Source organism: Delphinapterus leucas, chromosome 14, assembly GCF_059928025.1.
Source record: "Delphinapterus leucas isolate spDelLeu-1000000601 "Yukka" chromosome 14, BTC_Dleu_Yukka2, whole genome shotgun sequence".
In the NCBI taxonomy this organism is placed as follows: Eukaryota; Metazoa; Chordata; class Mammalia; order Artiodactyla; family Monodontidae; genus Delphinapterus; species Delphinapterus leucas.
In genome coordinates, this window is record NC_143142.1 from 85,780,573 (window position 1) to 85,800,591 (window position 20,019).

General features: G+C 49.5%; 1 protein-coding gene across 3 annotated transcripts in view; it reads left to right on the plus strand.

The window, feature by feature from the left end:
* The window catches only part of ZNF407 (zinc finger protein 407), a 422,449-nt gene extending 403,863 nt beyond the window's left edge, over positions 1–18,586 (plus strand). Inside the window, exons 9-10 of one of the 3 annotated variants that reach the window (XR_016387665.1) lie at positions 13,697–14,038; positions 16,160–16,270. Coding sequence is in view for 2 of the 3 variants with exons in the window: in XM_089895325.1 (XP_089751451.1) it covers positions 16,160–17,493 (1,334 nt within the window). In the remaining variant the exon portion in view is untranslated. Of the gene's footprint in view, positions 1–13,696; positions 14,039–16,159 lie in introns of all 3 variants that reach the window. The other 2 variants (XM_089895325.1, XM_022560021.3) reach the window with 2 other exon arrangements.
* The last annotated feature ends 1,433 nt before the right edge of the window (positions 18,587–20,019 follow it).

A 20,019-nucleotide genomic window follows, 5' to 3' on the forward strand; every position in this document is an offset into this window, starting at 1 on the left:
TACTGGTGCAAATTCCATTGTAGCCAAGACTTTCTTCTAGGATATTATTGTAAAGTAAAAGAATGCAGTATCAGCAATATTTGTCTGAATGAGGACTGTTTTTATCAGCTAGATTAGGAAAAAAGTATGTATGCATGTAAAATGTAGAGCTGTGATCATCTCAACAGAAAGTTTTATGTCTAACTGGGAATTAAAAGTTACTCATTTTAATTAAAATGCATGTTAATAACTAAATCATTCAAGTTTACATTGTTATATAGGATTATCAGTACTCAACCTATCTGAGTGTCTAAATTCCTTTTTCTGGCTTAAGTTGGGGCATTCAGCAAAATCATTGGCAAGCCGTTGGCCTCCTGCACAGGGACCCTTTGCCTGCAAACAGTGGAAATGTTGCCCTGGAAATGTGGCTGAAGTTTCATGAAAATGAAACATGAAGGCTGCCAGGCCCGTCTGTGCCAGCCTTATAAAACAAAAGCACCAATTTTATCATCATCGTCTTTTGTTCTCCGCGGTGCTGTTCATGTGGCTCTTTCATGAGCGCCAGAGTCGGGGGGCATCCACTGCTCTGCTGCTTTCTTTGCTGCACTGTTTGTTCTCGGCTGTGATACTTGTCACCCCTGCACCCTCTTCTTTTTAAAAAATGGAAACTTGAATGTCGAGAATCTTGAGTCATTTTATAAGGTTTTGTGCTAACAGACCACAGGGCTTTGTTTTTGGACTGCAGATCAGATATGAATTGGGGTGGGGTTGGATGAACATGCTTTTAAGTAGAAGGAGCAAATCTACTGCTTACGTAGGTCTCAGAGTCTGTAAACCGGGTATTTTATTATATTCATGTCCATTTTCATTATCTTCATGAATGGGTATTTCCCATCTTAATGTGCAGTACTTGCATGTGATGAACCAGCCAGTTTTAACATGGCTTCTTTTCATCTTTCTGAATTTCCACTCAAACAATCAGAAGTAATTCTTATTTGAAATCACACTGGGCCAAATACGATGACTGTAAATCCACTTGAGCTGTAATGCTGCCATCAGCCCATTAATTTCCAAATCTAAATAACACAGTCAGCTACTGTATTGTGGAGGTGGAGGTGTGTTAAGATATTTAAGAGAATGTTTATTATTCATATCTTAACAGGAAAGGATCTGACTACACCACCTCATTTTTTAAAGGTAACAATATGAGACCAATGATTAGATGATGTTTTCTGTAGACTAGGCAGTGGTGGGGGTCAGGTTGATCAGCTATCCCCGGGAGTACCGGCATTATCCTGGAATCGCAGAACTCTCCAGCGAGGAGAAGCTGAGAGCACCTGACCCGATGGGTTTTAAACGAGGTACCGAGAGGCCTGGGCCTTCTCAGAAAGGCGGATGGGACGCCGGGCAGCTCTGGAGCCTCTGCCCACTCAGCCCGCACTGTTTCACCTCCCGTCTGTCTCGTATTTGGGTGTTCCGGGGGAAAGGTTTCATCATTCTGATGCATAAGGTAAATGCGCTCATCATCCAATAGGTAGAAAGCCGAGCCAGTCCGCGGCAAGACCGTGGCCATCAGCACCGCGGAGGCCTGTCCCCGCCGGTCCAGTCTCGGGATCTGTCACGGGCAGAACCAGGAGCACGGCTCAGCCCCTTTCAGTGGCCGTGCAAAGAATCCGTGCGCTAATGGCCTCTCTTCCTTGATATTTTCTTTTCATAGTGTTGAATTTAAGCCTAAAAAAAAAAAAAACTTCCTCTCTCTAGATCCACATGATGTTCTGTGAAGGTTCAAGCCGAAAAGTCTCTTACCGGGATTTGGTGTTTTCCTCCCAAATGCCCCTTGCCCTCTGACCTTCAGTATGACCAAGCTAAGTTTGGGCCAGATAAGTTACGTTCGTGACATTTTCTTTGTAGATTGAAAAGGAATGAAGCCTTCTCTATTAATAACGCTGTATCCAAAACCCAAGCTAATTTTGAGCATGTCAGTTAGGATGTTTCGTATTCTGATTCGACACATAAATTCAAAAAGTGGGACAATAAAACCAAAAATTGAATAATAAAAGTGTATTTTTAAGAAAGAACCAAGCTCAGTGAGGTGGGCTGGCTAAGTTATAATTTTCAGGGTTGTTTGTCTGTTGGATAGGGAAAACTGGCATACAAGGTTGATCTGTGGTTGTTTAATCACCAGCCAGGACAGTGTCAAAAATAAGAGCAGAAAAAGCAAACAGTGTTTATTCCAGCCAGTAGGAGTCACTAGTCAGAGGGAGGCCCAGACGACAGAAGTTACTCAAAGCACCTGAAAAAAAAGCAGGTGAGGCTGGATTTTCCACCGCTGGAGGCACAGCGCAGGAGGTCCAGGGGAGGCTCCTGTGGGAGCACCCTGGCCCCTGGGCGGGCTGCAGTCCCAGGCCAGCTTTTCTAAGGCGCATTTAATGGAACCTTTCCTAGGAGGTATTTTTTTCCTTCCTTTTATGTCTGTGATTTATCCACTGGACTTCCTGGAATTTCTATTAAGAATTCCAGTTATTTAGTAGTACTTTTCACAGCTTAGTTACTACTAATAGATACCTTGGCACTCTGTAAATGAGGTAAGACAACAGCTGTTAGACCAGCAAGATAATACAGACATACAAGCGCAGTAATCAAATGGACATATATAAAAGCTGAGATGTATGGTGTCACTCTCTCTAGTCTGCCCTTTGGCAATTCAGCTTCGAGTTTCTTTCAGCCAGCAAATGAGGAATTAATTCAGTACTGTCATTCTGATTGTCTTGCTACTCCAAGAAAGAGTGGGACATTTTTGTTCAGAAAAACACTTGATGACATTTAATAGTGAATAGAGGTGAAGGAAAACGTATGAATTTCCATATTTCTGTAAATGTTATTCCAAGTTTTGAATGCCTTCCTTTTCTCCTTTCTATTAATGAAGCCACTAATCAGGCAGTGTTGTATTCTGATTAACGCCGTGTGTGGGTGTTCACAACTCAGTACCAACGTGCTCTAAAGGAAAAACGCCAGGATCGCTGTACCATGTTAGTCGTGGAACCTAGGCCAACATATGTCCTGGTTTATCTACAACGGTGTGACGTCTGCGCCCCGTTTCATGTTCTGACCAATCACTGCCCTTGCTTCTCTCAACAGTATTCAGGTTGGGGGATAAATGCCGTGGTCTTCCTGGTAACACATTACCTGTTCGAGACCTACTTCCAGTCTTGATGGTGTTTCTTTCTGACCTTTCACACGGTTGATCACCCTCTTCTTTCCCGCCTTCCGCCAGGGTCTTGACTGCCTAGTCGTCTCTCTGGCTCTGACTCTTCTCCAGTCACCAGTGTGCCCTCAGTCTCTTTCCCTAACTGAGATCTTTCAGCCTCCCACGCACTGCCTGGGGGAGGTCACCCCTCGTTATTTGGGGCCCCCATCTCGATGCTGGTAGCAGCAAACGTGCAGTTGCCGGCCAAGCCCAACCTTTCCCTTGGCCCAAAGCACGATGCCAAAAAATAAGCAACTAGGTACTTGGTTCTCGCACGGGAATCTGATTCTCAGCTTGACTTCTAAACTGAGAGCTGCACTCTTGAGCGATGCTGGAATCCTTGACATTTTCTGCCTTTAAAAAAAACTCAACTGGAGTATTTTCATACATTTTTATAATTACGTTTAAAATGTTTGCTTTGCTTTGAAATGACAAGGTAAGAGAGCCTGCTATTTGCAAGCACTCATTTGCAAATAACATATTTTGCCTGTGCAGCGTCATTATTCTTGAAAAATTAAATTGATATGTTTTCTTTCTCTTCGGGATATGATATTGTACGTATATGGATGTAATAGTCCCCCTTTTTAATTGGCTTTTAAAGTAGCAGAGATAACTCTATGTGCTATATAAGAAGCTTGATCAAATGAATACAAGAATCATTCTGGAAGTCCATCTGAGGCAGATTTGCAGAATTCGTATCATAGCACTTTCCCCCTTGACTTACATTTTACTGATCGCCGCTCTGACGCTCCCAGTCATTAAGCTGCAGTCTAAGGGCGTAAGTTAACTAGTACATGGCCGAGGATAGAAACACGTTAAAATTCTATAATGGGCAGAGCCGCCAGGCCCGTGTCACACTGACAGCCCCGCGGCTGTGTGTCCTGAGCAGCCTCCGTCCAGGCTCATGGAGCAGAAACTGGAGTCTCAGGCTTTTCTCCTGTTACAGGAGAAAATGTTTAAGTTCTTGCTTGACTGATTTCCTTGAAGTCAGAGTGGAAACAGTTGCTCCTGCTGTCCCAAATGCCCCGCGTCCCCCATAGCACCACAGTGCACCGCTTGCTGGAGGGTCAGAAGGCACCCGGGACCTCGTCCTTGTCTGGGGACCTTGCAGCCCAGACAGTGGCGAGGGGAGGAGGGGGAGCGGCTCAGGACGTGAACTAAAGCAGAGGGGTGCTGTGCTCCGTACGAGGGCAGAGTCCACAGGGAAAGCCCGGGGCTGTTCCACGTGAACCTTTCACCTCTGCCTCCGCCTGGGCCCGGGACCTCTGCCCCACGGGCACCGCTTCCTTCTCTTCCTTGTGTGGAAACCCCTGGTGCCGTCGGGCTAGGTGCTGGCGCAACACGGAGCCTCGAGGTCCCTTCCCACGCTAGGTGGATGTTCGGGGGGAGGAAGCAGAGCTGAACAGGAACAGGGGAGCGAGCACAGGGTCACAGCGCGCGTGCGGGAACGAGCAGCAGAGGCGTGCAGAGCGCGTGTGCGGGAACGAGCGGCAGAGGCGGTGTGCGGGAACGAGTGGCAGAGGCGTGCAGAGCGCGTGTGTGGGAACGAGCGGCAGAGGCGTGCAGGGAGCGCGTGTGTGGGAACGAGCGGCAGAGGCGTGCAAGCTGCATCTCCCTTTGACAGGTCTGTCCAGGCCCCCGCAGCATCCCCCAGGCCCTCCCCATTTTCTGTCCCCACTGAAACCACGCACGTGCCCTGCCCTCACCTCTTAGTCTCTTGCACCTCGGCCCCTGCGAGGCCTCCAGGTGAGGCTCCTTGCATTGAACACCTTTGCCAGAGACAGTCCTGCAGCCTCACCAGCCTCCTGTATTCGTTCCCAAGAATACAAATGCGAACATGTCATTTCCTTGCTTCACTTGCTTCAGTGCCTTCCTGTCACTATCCGATACCCAAATTCACACGCTTGGGCCTCGCGGGATCTGACGAGTCCCGCCTTTTCACTCTGTCCCTCCGTCGTCCTGCCATGCTAGGATTTTGTAGCCAAGCCACACCACTTGCTGGCTTTGACGTATGCTTAGAACGGCGTGGGGTCCTCACCACTCTTTTTTTCACTCCCTGACAAATTCCTACTCAGCCTTCAAGGCCCAGGTGTCAGTGAGTACTTTCCTGATCCCTAGCCTAGACCAAGTGAGTTCTTTCTTTGAAGGCATAGCTATTTGTATGTTATCTAGTTACTTTATATTTTATTTATTGTAATTATTATTATTGTAATTATCTGTCATACCAGTATCTTCAAATAGATTATTCATTCCTGAAAAAGTTCACGTTTACCTTACTGATGTAAGGGATTAAATACAGGAATTTAGCCTCAACGTTAATATTTATATTAATAGTATTGTTGCATAAATAATTAAGAAAATGATCTGAAATACCCAAGTTCCTGAATTGGAGCATCCAGCAAATTTAAGTTAGTAATGTAAGTGGAACTAAAACCTTAGAATACCTAGAGATTTAAGGATTAGTCTTACTGGATAAGTGAGAATTTACCACGAAACACTTTGTTTCTTCGCTGGTTTTGAATTCTCTTGAAGGGTTTCACCTGCTCTGCTGTGCCTTTCTGTCCTGGTAAAATCAAGGGTGAGTAATCGCCCATCTTCCTTTGATGACTCAGCATCTTTCAATGCCCAGGTCTGTTATTTGGGAGATGATTTCTTGCTGTCCAGTTCAGTTCGTAATGATGTGGAAATTGTGCTGAAAGTATGCTCACCCTAGAGCTTTTTGAGAAATGTCTGTTAGGGATTGGTGTTAGGTCCCTGACATCGTTTGTCTGGTGGCTGTGTGTCTGCCCATCGGAGAGCAACCTCGAACTCTCCTTAACAGGGCTGCCCACTTAAAGCCTTTCAGCCCCTTGGCGAACCAGTAATATTTCAGAGAGATGGTTTTCAGGTTCTCCTCCGGATGCAGCCCAAAGGAATCGTGTGATGCTGTGTGCATCCCTGTCCCCCTGGCTGGACTCTCGCCTCACTGGATATTGAATCCTGGTTCAGAACCTGCACCACGGAGATTTGCTGGAGGACTTTACAGGTGGCGTGCGCCACTGCTGAGACCCCGGGGCACAAAGCGCTACCTCTAGACACGTGACAGCAGCTACGTGTCCTGCTGCGGTGCTGGCGTCCCACCGTGCACACATCCGCTCAGCTGTCCTGTGCTTTCAAAGGGTCCCTGACCCCTCCCTGCCCCTCGGGAGCACCGCCCGGCAGGAGCAGGGCAGCTGCTGGCGCCTGGCATGTCCATGTCATGGACCTGAGATTTCAATGGCTGGCATTTCAGCCAGTGTTTCAATTTGTAAGTTTATTTTCATTCATTCCACTCATTTCAAAGCGAGGGTTCAAGCCTCAAAATTTGTCTTTTGTTTGATATTTTAAAATCAGTTTTAACTTTTCTTCTCCCAGGCATATAAATATTCTGCAATTTTAACAGAGGAGTTTAACTTAGGTATTTAGGAAGATGTTCAAAATAAAGATGGTGGAATTCACTGGCTCAGAAGAAAATATATCATTGTTTTCCACCTTGACCAGTAGTCTCCCCAACCCCGACCCTGCCTCTGTCCTGTCCTCACTGCAGAGAAGGCCGAGTGCCGGGCGGACCAGCCTTAGATCAGGACAGCACCCAGCGCCCCCCGACTCAGCCTGGTGGACCCCGGGAAGGACAGGCCAACAACCACTACTCACTCGAACTTTCACGGACTCGAGTCAGCGTTGACTCTGCTTGTCTTAGAGCTCAGTGGTCAGGTCCTCACTGCCGGACCTTCCTCGGCACCTGCCGCCCACACCTGGGCGCCGGCGCCCCGTGCTCTCACTCTCCAGACTCAGGGTGTCTGCTGTCGTCAGAGCCCATCCTCGGGGGCAGGTCCCAGCCACGAGATGCTCAGGGCGCCCTCACCCACAGCAGCCTAACAGGAAGGCAGCAGCCGCGTGCCCAGAGTGGATGATTCGTGTAGTACGTGGAGAAGATGCGCGCGTTGTTCTGAGTGTACCAGCGCTGCTGCCGCTCGGCCGTGAACGGTGCGGGACCTCCGAAAGCCCTGCCAATGATTAAAATACTAACAGCGAGCTCTGCCCGGCTGCAGGTCCCGCATACTGTAAGTTTGATTTTAATGGTGCCTCTGTGCTGTGACTGAGGAGTGGTTTGCTTTTTACCTTCATACAAAAGTGTCTACGATGGAGACAGACGTCAGCCTGCTCTCATTTCCTCAGCAAAGATAGGAAGGTACTATGAAACATGGGAAATCTGAACCTGCCTCCAAAAGTGAATGTGATTTTTTTATAGGGTTTGCCAGAGAAACAAAGGAGGCCAGTTTAATCTGCTCTTGGCCTGTGAAGTCAGCCTTGTTAGCGGAGGCCCACTAACGGCTTGGCTGGGCTTCTTAGTTGCATAATTTTACCTTTTAAGTGCGCGTAACAGTTACAACTTTTGAAAACTAGGCCTTGTCTCCTAATATTGCATTATCTGTATGGGGAGTTTTATAAGTGGTCAGAGCACATTTAGGAAAAGATCGTCGGGCTTCCTAACTTTCTGATTCCATAACTCCAAAAAGAATGTCAGTGCTAGTCTAAGTTAACATCTTTTAAGTCAAACGGAGGCAGCCTTGCAGTAAACAGACAGGGCTGCTGTTTATCTGGAGTCTTCGAAGGCCTTCAGAAATGCTGCTGGCCTAAAACTCCACTGCTTGTTCAAGCCCCCAAGCTCCCCAAATGCAAGCGTGTGGGGCGCAGTTTACTTTTCATCAGCTGGTACCACGAGCATGAGACAGGTGAGGTCGGAGGCGCAGGGTGAGAGCCGCACTGGGGAAGCACACGAGTGTCCCAGATGGGCTCCCCCATGGTGGCCAGGGCCCACCGTGACCCCCAGAATGAATGCAGGATGCCAAGTGCACTGACACACACAGCCCCCACCCTCCCTGCCTTGTTCAAGGCATCTGAGCGCTTTCTGCTAGTAAACCACCTGGCTGTTTTAAGAAGTGCTCTTTGAGGGTAAATGACGAGATCAGGGCACCTTACCTTCTAATTTTAGTCCCATTTTGTCACATTCGTGAAGCATGATGACACTATTTCTGTCACGAGTCAAATTTCCAAAGTTCTGTGGTCACATCCTGATGGACAGGCCTCGGCAGGAGCAGAGAAGCAGTTAACATGCCCTCCCCGCAGCATCCGTGCCCAGAAGCCTGTCAAGATGACCTTAAAGGACTCATCTTCCTGAGGGAGATTTGTGTGTGTGATTCCCATTAGATCTTCATGCAGGGGAGTGATAGTATATACCTAAGGGTCTGATATAATACAAAATTGCTTAGGGTTTGTGACTTTAAAGGTAAAATATTGTCTTTTACTCTTTGTCACTCTTCAGTGCCCATGGAAATACCGAGGCCCGTGGAGACCCTCCACGCAAAGTTAGAAACCTGGCCGGTTCTGCATTTCCAACCTAACGTTAAATTTATTCTTGGTTTTTCCTGGATATCTTAGAATTTCTTTCAGGGGTCTTATCTGGTTACCTTTGATCGCTGCCAGTCCTAAGGGTACTACTAGTGATAATTGAGGAAAAAAGGACTAAGGCTTTTGTTACCTAAATCTGGCTCCTGCCTTATTGTACATCTTCCTTCAGTAAAACTCGCACGGCGTGTCTTATAAAACTGTATGTTTGAACCTATGTGAAAGCTTCTGAGAAATGATGTGGACTTCAGTTAATTTTTCACAGAAAAATAATTTTCCTCATCTCTTCCTATAACATAATGGCCTTCATGAAATTAAGGACAGAGCGATGACTTTAACTATAACTCTCTAACACAGACCGTTGTGCTTATTTGCGGCATAAAGCAGATACTTACCAAAATTATTTATCGGGTTGTCATGTATTTAACACATCCTTAGGCCAGTGCACAGCAGTGTAGGTTTCAGAACGACCAGCACTAAGCCTGTGCTCTGAAATAGGTCTCACTTGTATGGCCATCACACTCAACAAGCATGCCAGAATCTGAAGAGAATTTTAATTTTGTTCTCCAGTAACCTCAATATTTCTAATTTGTGTGTGAATTTTATTAACATTGGCCAGAATGCATTTCTAACCCTTGAAAATAATAGGCATAAGGTACTGACCGTCCTTTGTTACCTCTCAAAAAAAAAAAGAAAAAGATGGTGAAATTGTCATTTTGGTCCACAGCCCACTACGATCCTGGACCACACTGGCTGTGATCGTCTTTCCTGAACGACTTGGTCGGGGTTTTCTGCAGGGATGCCAGGATGCAGAGCATTCTGTGTGGGGAGCATCGGGCACTTATTCAAGCCTGGGCTGCAGGGGGCGCTCGTGGGGGGCTTCCTGCAGGAATACCGGAATACCGGTTATTTTTATTGTCCAAGAAAATAAATACATTATAGAGCAGTTATTGATATCAATTTGACTGGCTATACTATTGGTGGCTGCCATTATAAGGATAATTTATTACCTGCTTTGAAATTTCTAAAAGATTATATTTCATTGAATTTTAATTTGTCATTTTTCCTGCTTTCACTTGAGAAACGTAGAAGCTTTTTTGACGTTAAAATACGGCTCTAATTTATTAGCCTAATCTGTTAATATTGTTTCATTTTAATAGACATTAAGTGTGATTTCGTAACAAACATTCTTGTTAAAATTACATCTTAAAACTGAAGTTGAGGAAAACTGTATGTGGCTTAAGAATCACAGTGTCATGTGTGCCCCAAATTTTTATATAAAAGGCGTTACTTTCTTACTTGCGTCATATTTGAGGTGCTTTAATTATGACGGTGAGGCAGCCTAGCGTTTTCAAGCTTAGGGCGCTCCCTAAATATAAAATCTAAAACACACACGGTGTCTGAGACGTAACCTAGCAGTGTATAAACATGTAATACCGTTTCAGAAGTAGCTTAGAAATGTAAAATCAATGCTGGCTGCTGGCAGCAAAGTGGCTCACATCGGATGTTAGCACAGGCTTCCCTGGCGCGGTCGGCATTTCAGCCACACAAGTCCTTTTAATGCCATCTTTATCTGCTAGGCGATGCATGAAATCTACTTTCGGTTTTAGAACTGCTCATGACCTTTGACCCCTTTAGTGGAGACACAATGTGACCTTTCTATTGTCATCAGCTTTCATTCTCCTGAAAACTCTATGAATTTTTATTACAAGTTTTTTTTTAAGCCAAGCTGAGTCTTCAACAAATTACTTGACACAGATGAGATGAAGCGGTTGAGGTGAGCCAAGGTTTGCAGCCCGCGTGCGCGCCCAGCCTCTGTCCTGCGGCGCCGCACATCAGTAACTGCTGAGCTTACTACTGGATAAATACATCATTTTATGGAACATTGATTGTTCTATAAACCCAATGGAGTATTATGCTCTATGAGCAGACCATTTAGATTGTGTGTAGAGCACAGAAAATGCCATATTCAGGATGGTGCTAAAAGTGCCATTTGTGTATTTTATGGATGTCATTACAGGGGAAACTTCTCTCTGTAGGCCCTGTTTACTGCAAAATTTTTTAGTCTGTAATGACATTTTTCATTCACAACGTATGCCTTCAAGAGAGGGGGCCTTGTTTTATTTGTTTCATTTGAGCTTACTGCACAAATTCTGTACGTTTTAATTAAATGTAAGCTTAACAAAAGCATAAGGTATTTATTCTGTGAGAAAAAACGATGACAGTAACGAAAGAATAACACACACAAAAAGGAAGTAGTCAGGTAGTAAACCCTATTTGTAGCTTCCCAGCAGCTCGGCAGACAGCAGAACAGAGCCATTAGCGTGGTTCCGGGGAGCATGAGTCTGCAGCCTAACCCCTCTGCTCCTGCGTGACGGAGCTCGTGTTTTCAGCTCTGGAGATGTCCTCTTCAAAGGGGACAGGTGAGAAGGCACTGAGCTCCACAATAATCTTCTGGAGAAGGGAGCCTAATTAGAAAGCACCTCCCTGAAAACAGCTCCTCAAACCGCGCCCCCCCCCCCGAAAAGAACTCTTCTCATTTCAACCGAGTTGTAAACTTCCAATGCGTTGAGCTATGGGAAGGCAGTAAAATACCTCTGTGCTCACGAAAGAAAGCAAACAAACAGTGAGTTGGGATCTCATACACGGGCGCAAGGCTGCATTTCACCCGCATTTGCACCTTCTACACGAAGCTACTTATTGTCCTATTGGAAACAGATCCAAAAAAGGCTGATTTAGACACCCTATTTGATCAGCTACTGTTAGCATACTGAAGTCCTACGTTGTCTTTGAAAGCTGTCAAGTGTAATGTAAATAATATGTTGATTATCGTGCTTCATTAAAGATTTGCGCAGTTTTGGAGCAATAACAGTGACTAAGCGGTTAAGGATAAAATCTGTACAAACTTGCTGTGTTCCAGATACTGTATCCATCTGGCCATTTGCATCAGTGAGCATTACAGTTCATAGTTACTAGAAAGATCTCAAAAATTGAAGTTGATGTGCCCAGTAAATTCTTGGTCATAGCCCAGTCAGAATGTAAAGTTACAGAAGAGATTCACATTAGTTTAAATGACACTTGAACTTCTGCATAGCTCAACATGAATTCATTATGGGCGAAATGGAAGAGTCTTCAGTGGGTGAATCTTTTTCAATCTGATCGAGGCTGTTACATTTTATAGGTGCTATTTTTCAAAGCAGTAGTGACAGCTCTCGAAGTTATTCAATTGCTGAATCAAAGATAGACCTGCACTCACGTTTGTGAGCCGCGATGGGCTCACTGGGCTCGGGCTGAGCCGAGGTGAAGATGTTGCTGATCATGAGCTTTGTCACACCCCACAGTGACAGCAGTATTTACCCACGTAGCTCACTTAATGGTCTGGACGTGGCTTAACCCACCTCCGGATTCAGATACAGTCAGTAAGTAGTTCAGAATGGCGTAATTATCAGTGCCACACGGGATCCAGAGGATAATTCTGCACCCAAGAGGCTTCGCGTCCAGTTGCAGACTGAAGAAGGGAATTGCCTGGACTCAAGCCTGCAGCATTTCCCTCAGAGAATACCAAAGAGCAGGGTATCTGTTCTCTCCCAGCTACAGTAGTTCCTCCTCTTTTAATGTAAGGGCAGTAATCAGGTAGGGACGGGGGAGGGTGATTTGAAGGATGCCTTATTTATGTCTTGTATCCATATTTCTTTTTTTCTCCCAAACTCTAAACTGAAAATGACCTTGGATTTAGAGAATGGGCAGAAACAAACTGGATCAGGTTCAGAGTGTAAGGAAGGCACGGGCAGTGTTCCATCCACGGGAGAAACGTAGAGGCAAGGGGAGGAGTTGCAGGCCTAGCAGAGGAAGACGTTGGCAAGTATGGTAGACAGGAGATCTTGGGGTCCTAGCAGGTGGCAACTTGAGCAGAGATGGCGACACCCACCAGGTGAGACCCAGGCCTACGTGGAGGGGTGAACTCAGAGCCCGTGGGGTGCCTCACCCATCGGGCAGGGCTTCTGCTCCTACGCTGAGCCCCGTTCTGACCTCTTTGACGAGAGATAGTTCAGGAAGATTAAAGTTCAGAAAATGCCCACACGATTAGGTTAAAGCATACGGACCACAGGTGATTCAGCCCTTTTCTTCTAGGGTCTGAGTGGTTTAACCTGATTTCATGCTTATCTTCTGAGCTCTAATCCTCCTGAGGGTCCCATGGTGAAGGGTGTGTTTTCCTTTTGTAAAGCAGAGGGTCACGGGGAGGTGGAGGGGATATCTCTAAGGCAGGCACATCCCTGGGCAGGTGAGTTTAGACACACTGGGCTGATTCCCTAAAACTCTCCATCTGCTCACATAACCTTGGGCCAGCCTGCAGAGACCCTGGGGTAGGATTCCCAGTGTGGGGACTGCTGCCCTGTGCTATGACCGCCTGGCACCCCGCAGTGGGTGCTCGGTGGCTGCTTGCCACTGAACACCTCAGTCAGAGCTGGCTGGGAGCCTGCTTGTGTGGTCCCCGTTGTCCCCCCCTTTCCTAGGAGGGTAAACAAGAGAAAGCCATAGTTAGGGAGATCATTTAGCTGGAATCGGCGACATTTGGGACCGTCCTCTAGGAAGGTTTGAACAGCTTTTAAGATGTGATGGTAGGGACTTCCCTGGTGGTCCAGTGGTTAAGACTCCAAGCTTCCACTGCAGGGCGCATGGGTTCGATCCCTGGATGGGGAACTAAGATCCCACACGCTGCAGCCAGAAAAAAAAAAAGATGGTTTATGTTGGCCTGGTTGGTGAGGGCACGGCTGGACCTGGTTCACCTGCCGCTGACTGCCCAGCCCCGAGCAGCGTCCGCTGGGCCCAGTGTTCCGCATTCTCTGAATGAGCAAACAGGATTTTCTGCTCCTGGGGACGGTCCCATTGACCCACAGGTCTTTTCCTGACCACGGAGTCTATGGTTCCATGAGCTTTCTAAGATTCGCACTATAGAGAGTTCTCTGAGAAAGAATAAATGTTAATCGTTCCTAATCTTTGCTTACAAAAATGGATTACTTACACATTTCACTTCCTCACTAGGAATCAGAGCCTCGGAGGCTGAAAGTACATGGTGTATGGAAAATCAGTCCCGAGGACGCACCCCAAGCTTGCCCCCACTGACCCCGCAGCACAGGGCCCCGGGAGACCCCGTGGCTCCCTCACCCCGACCCAGTGGGAGGCTGCCTCTGGCCTCAAGAGTTAAGGGGGATGCGGTGGCTTGACTTCCTGAGACTTCTGACCTGTGAACCTGTGGACGCAGAACATGAAACGTCCCAGCACACACAGAATGGGCCAGGAGTTTGCATTTTTATAACTTCACATATGATTCGCAATCCGGGACTATTGCCTGCAGTCTGGATGTGAGCCCGCTGTGTCCTCTTGGTAAATATGATTTAACAGCTTCTGTGGTTCCTGCCTGAGATGCTGTACCTGCTGAAAGGCAGGCCTTGTCTGGGTCTTTGCTTAAAGTGGACTCTGTATTGAAAGAAATGCTTTCATACGGACTGGCACCAACACAGTAAGCAAAATTGTTGTCTTATGTTTAAGGGATGTTAGCAATAATAATCTAATAAGTCTTAATCCTTTTTTCTCCTTTGGTAAGGGTAAAGTGTGCTTTTCTTTAAAAAAGGACCTACATGAGGGAGACTAAAGTGGAATATTTTTAAAAAGTGGTTTGCCATTGAGATAAAGAAATACTATAGATCATTTAGAGATCATTCTCTTACTTAGGAGGGAAGGAGGCTGTAATAAAAAACTGATAGAAAATTAAGGACTTGAGGGAGAAAATAGGAACTCCGTTTAAACTCTTTTTTATGAAGACAGAGACAACAATTTTCACTCATACTTTCCCTGTCGAGTTACTAAACAAGCGTCGCCTGTGTCACAGGTGGCACTGGGGGCCGGGTGTGCACACACCCTGCCGTCCTCAGCACCCGCCCCTGCCTCTCACCCTCCCCGCATCCTTCCTCCTCCACCCTCGGTTCTGCGGCCAGAGCCTCCTTTCTGTAACGGGAGACCAGCTCAGGCCTGCAGCCCCGGGATCTGTTAGATGGGCTTGAAACTCTCAGTGTGGCGGCAGCCGCAGGCCTCTCGGGGCTGCTCTGCCTTCCTGGGCGGGCAGATGTCCAGACTTCAGATGCAGACTGAGAGGGACAGTTGCTGTCTGATGGGACCGACCATCGGGCTGAGGCCAGCAGCCTGCAGGCGCTCTCTCCCCAGTCCTGCCCTCCTCTGGGCTCTCCTGACCCCTGCATTTTGCATATGCCTTTGTCCCAAGGGCTTATCTCTGCATTTTCTGAAACAGTCACAGTGTTTTCACTAAGAGGAATTTGGGGCTCGTATTTATGATAATAAATGCTGTACCCTCTGTCACAGTTCTAAAACAGATGCACTCGTTTTACTTTCCTGCTTAAAAACATTCAACAGGTGTCTTCTCTCCACAGACTGTGGTCCAGATGTCTTAGTGCCTCCTGTCAGAAGAGGCCCGGAGAGCCTGGCGGGGGCCGAGCTATCTAATCCCCTAAAAGCCAGCCCAGCCCAAGCCCCCGGCCCCCCAGACTCACCTCTGCTTGGCCCTGGGCTGCTCTGTCTCCAGGCTCTTCCCCTTCCCAGCCCCAAGGGAGAGCTTGAATATTCCTTTCCCTCCGGCTGGCTGTGAGCCTGAGTGTGTTTATTCTCTGCTGTAGTGCTTCTCACCTTACACGATAGTTAAGTCATTCAACAAACGCATCTTTGCTGAATGGTGGCTGCATGCCAGGCGCTTGGCCAAACGTCACAGCGACAGCGTGGCATCGGCTCTCGTGGCTGACGCGGCTGCGCACTCAGTTCTGGCCTGTCCACCGCCCCTGAGCCCCGGCGGCAGAGCCCCTGCATCTGGGCTGGGCGCCCGGGGCTCTGCCCACAGGCCTCCGGGGAAAGGGGGGGGGGGGCACGCCTGGCGGGCCAGCCGCCTTTGCCCCCAGCTTAGCGCCCGACACAGAAGGTGAAACTCATAGAGCTGTGTTTATCCAGGGCTTATTTATAAATTTAATATGCAGAGCTTTCATTCTTTTTGTTGAAGAAACAAATGTACTGTAGCTAATATTTGGACGCTAAAAAAAAGATTTTTCCTTTGGGTTAGGAGCTACTGCTACTGACTGTTACTGGACTGCACTCACCACCACCGACTGAGTATCTTGTTAGAAATGACCGTAATTGAGAGGACTCGACCGTATCCCTTCCCCAGGAGCTGAAAAGCGAAGGGAGGCCGATGAGATTGTATCCGGACAGTAGACCAGAGGTGTGGGCATCGCCCACTCACAGCACAGACGTCCTCTGTGACCGCTCTTAGCCGGGAGCACCCGTGTCAGATTCCTTCGAGCGCCCAGCGCCAGCCCGAGGCCCCGAGGCTGGGAGCCGGCTGCTCTGAGCAGCTGAGGTTCTAAAGCTTCTACGGAAGAGCTGTCTTACTTTTAAGCCTGAAAGTCATTTTTCTGGACTCTAACTGGTCCCTGTCTCCCCTAGGCATTGTGTCCAAGTCCTACGAATGCCGTCTGAAGGGCCAGGGGGCCACGTTCGTGGAGACGGACAGCCCCTTCACGGCGGCCGCGCTGGCGGAGGAGTCTCCGGTCAAGGACAGGCCCCTGCAGGGCAGCAGGAGGCCGGCGGCGCCGCCGGAGCCGGTGCAGCAGGTCATCATCATCCAGGGCTACGACGGGGACTTCGCCCTGGACGCCTCCGTGGAGGAGACGGCCGCGGCCACGCTGCAGACGCTGGCACTGGCCGGCCAGGTGGCCCGGGTGGTGCACATCACGGAGGACGGGCAGGTCATCGCTGCGGGGCAGAGCGGGGCGCCCGTGGGCGGCGGGGCGCCCGGGCCTGGGGTGCCGGAGCAGCTGGCAGACGGAGCCACGCAGGTGGTGGTCGTGGGGGCCCCGATGGAAGGCCATGGCATGGACGCACCCCTCAGCCCCAGCGGGGCTGCAATTCAGCAGGTGACCAAGCAGGGGATTCTAGACCTGGCCGAGGCCGGCATCCCCCCGCCGGACACGGCCTCGGCCTTGGACGCCCTGCTGTGCGCGGTCACCGAGCTGGGAGGGGCGGAGGGCCGGGCCGCGGCCGAGGAGAAGGGCAGGGCCGGCCCCAGAGACGTGCTGGTCCCGCTGCCAGGGCAGGCGGCGGACCCCGCCGCAACCCCGGCCGAGGCCCACGAGATCCACGTGTGCCACGACGTGCAGGACGGTGGCACCGCCCTGGAGCCCGCGGGGGCGCTGAGCCGCGCGGTCCGGCCCGCGGCCCTGATCGCGTCGCAGGAGCGCGCCCAGCTGGCCTTCAGGAAGGTGGTGCAGGGCGTGCTGCAGTTCACAGTCTGCGACCCGGCCGCGGCCGGCCAGCTCATGAAGGACGGTGTCACGCAGGTCATCGTGAACGAGGAGGGCACCGTGCATATGCTGGCCCGGGAAGGCTCCCAGATCATCATGCAGGAAGCCCAGGCCCACGGCCAGCGCGTGGACCTGGCAGAGTCGGATGGCGAGATCTCGCAGATAATCGTGACCGAGGAGCTGGTCCAGGCCATGGTCCAGGAGTCCGGCGGCGGCTTTCCCGAGGGGGCGACTCATTACATCGTGACAGAACTGCCCCCGGGGGCGCAGGACGAGACGGGCGTGTACTCGCACACCGTGATAGAGACGGCCGGCTCTCAGGAGATCCTGCAGGCCGGGGCCGCACTCAGCGCCGAGGCCGTGGTCCCCGGCGAAACAGAGCAGCTGACGAGCATGGTCATATACACCCAGGAGGGCTCCCCGGCGGCCGCGGTAATCCAGAGCCATAGAGAGAGCAGCGAGCTCCACGAGGCCTGAGCCCGGAGCCTTGCCCCACCCCCGGCACCGGGCGGACGCGGAGCGACCAGCACCCAAGACGCGTGCTCCCTGCGCTCCGTTTGCAAAGCCTTCGCGACAGTGACGGCTGCCGCCCGGGAGCGCACACAGGCTCTGGGCCGGGTGACGCCCCTGCCGACCGCGCGCACGGGGCACGTGGACGCGCAGGGCGGGAGCCCGGCGCGTGTGGGGCGGGGCCGCCGGAGGCAGGTCTGTCTACTGTTTGGTTCTTCTCTGGATGCTCTTCCCTCTGTTCTGTCCGCTGTGCTGACGAGAAGCCAAGTTGTTTTCTCTTTCGTTCCCCCCACAAATGTTTTCCCGTTTCAGTTGTGGAAGGACTGTGCCCCAGCAGTAGAAGAGTGACAACAGTGTGTCTCATGGCTTGAGACACAGCTGCCCTTGCAGTCCAGCATGTCGCTGTTTTAACATTTTATTACACGTTTGGTTAAAAATTGCAGCTACACGTATTACCATGTCGAAGCGGTCGGCTCCTCTTCATTTTTCTGGAAATTTTAGGATCGCAGCGTCCCCAAACCAAAGGCAGCCTGTTCATTTCATGTATGGATTTCCTCCCTTCAGGCATCGTAGGTGTGGTCATCGCCCTGGTTGCTTCTGCTTAAAAGATTCCTTCTTAAGCCTACGGTTAAGAAAAGCCTTGGCGTTTATATTCAGTTAAAATAAACCTTGGTTAAGAAAACCCAATGCTTCTAATTTTGACTTAGTTTCATACAATAAAGTCTATATGAAATGTGCACTCTGGAAAATATTGTTTGTATCAATATTTTGCTTTTATAGCAAATGTTTCTTAGTGTCGATATCATATTCGCAGGATTTCTCTGTGGTTTCTGTCCACGTGAAAGAGCTGACATCAAACATTAGTGGTAGAGAGCCGTGCCCCGCAGCCTCGGCCCCGGCAGGACTGTCTGTGCTTCACTGTGGGATCATCGCAACTGTGGACGCGAGTTCATAGCCGGGTGACTCGTGTCTTGATACGACTGCTCCTTTTCCTTTTCCAAAATTGTAAAATCATCCCCTCCCCCAAATGCAAAGGTTGTTTCTGTTCTGTTTCTCTTTTCTTTGAAATAAAAATTATAGCATTAAAAGATAATGATGACATTTTCTTTCCAGCAGCCAACCCATCAATGGGCAGCTGTAAAAACTGAAGAGAACTGGCCTGCGTCTGACACTCATTTCCCTTCCCCATCTGCCCACGTCGAGTGTGCTGGGTTCCGCCGGCCATCTCTGCAGCCCAGTGCCGTTTTCTCAATGTTTGGCACGTGGCCCAGTTAGATTCTGGTGACAGTAACGTAGTCTGTCATGCTTAGTATCTAAAACTTGAGACGATCAGAAGGGAGAGAAGAAAGAGAAAATGGCACCTTTTTGGTCTAAATGAAAGTCCCGTTTACACCTTCCCTGAGAGGTGAGCTTGGAAACGAGCCTGGCTGGGTTGCTCAGCCGGCTACCCCTCCCCTGACCTCGTCCTCAGAGCCCTGAGTCCCGCCCATCCGAGGGCACCTCCCTTGATACAGCTGCCCCTCCAAAAAAATAAAAGGGAAAATTTCAGGTTTGACACCGTGATTCAGAACTAGCTGGGTTCGACTTGCTCCAGATGCTTAAAAACGGCCGGGCAGTTCCGCTGCTGTTCAACACCGTCTTAGGCAAACAGTGACAGCAGCAACTCCCGCGTGCTGTCGGAATGAAGGTGACCTTTACAAAATGATGCCCCTCGCCAAGCTTCTCATACACGTTTAAAAAAAAGGGGGGGGGGGCGCGTATGTTTTTCAGTGAGAATATTTCTTCTTGATCATTCCTCCCTTAGCTGTAGCCTGCGGCCCTTGGCTTGGACGCTAATCCCTAGCCGCGCTGAGTGCTGTACGGCTAACCTTTCTGCCGCAGTCCTGGGTGTTGACACTGACATGCTGCAGTTTACCGTTTGTGATTTATTTAGGGTAAATATGTCTCGGGTGGCATTTAATCCTTCATGAAACCAGTGTAGCCTGCAGTGTCAAACCAGCAATCACGTTGTATGCGCTGTGAAAGGAGCAGGCCTTTGCAAAGGAAAACTGGACCGAAGGTGTTTCAAGGCTCCGAAGGACTGCAGAGGAGTCACTAAGCTCGTGTGTCCTGTAATTACCTGTAGAGCCGGGTTAACGTGGGCTCCCGTTTCTCTCTCCCTACACAGCTCCTGGAATGTGAGGGGACTGAAGCAGCACATACACAACTGTGGGCCTCGGAATGATGAGGCGCAGCCGAGGGCGATGCGGGCGCTCTCCCCGCAGCTCAATCGTCTGCAAGGGACACACGGCGAGCCTTAGCCTTCCTGGAGGTTGGGCTGGAGAAGACAGTAGAACCTTAAAGAAGTAAAAAAGCAAAGCAACAGAAATATTCACTTGGAGACTGTAATCCAAAAGGAACACCTTTTTATTAAACTACAGCCAATTAAACGATTGCGCCTCCAGGACCCGTGGCGAGGAAGCCGGGACTCCCTGCCCGGATGAATCAGCCTAC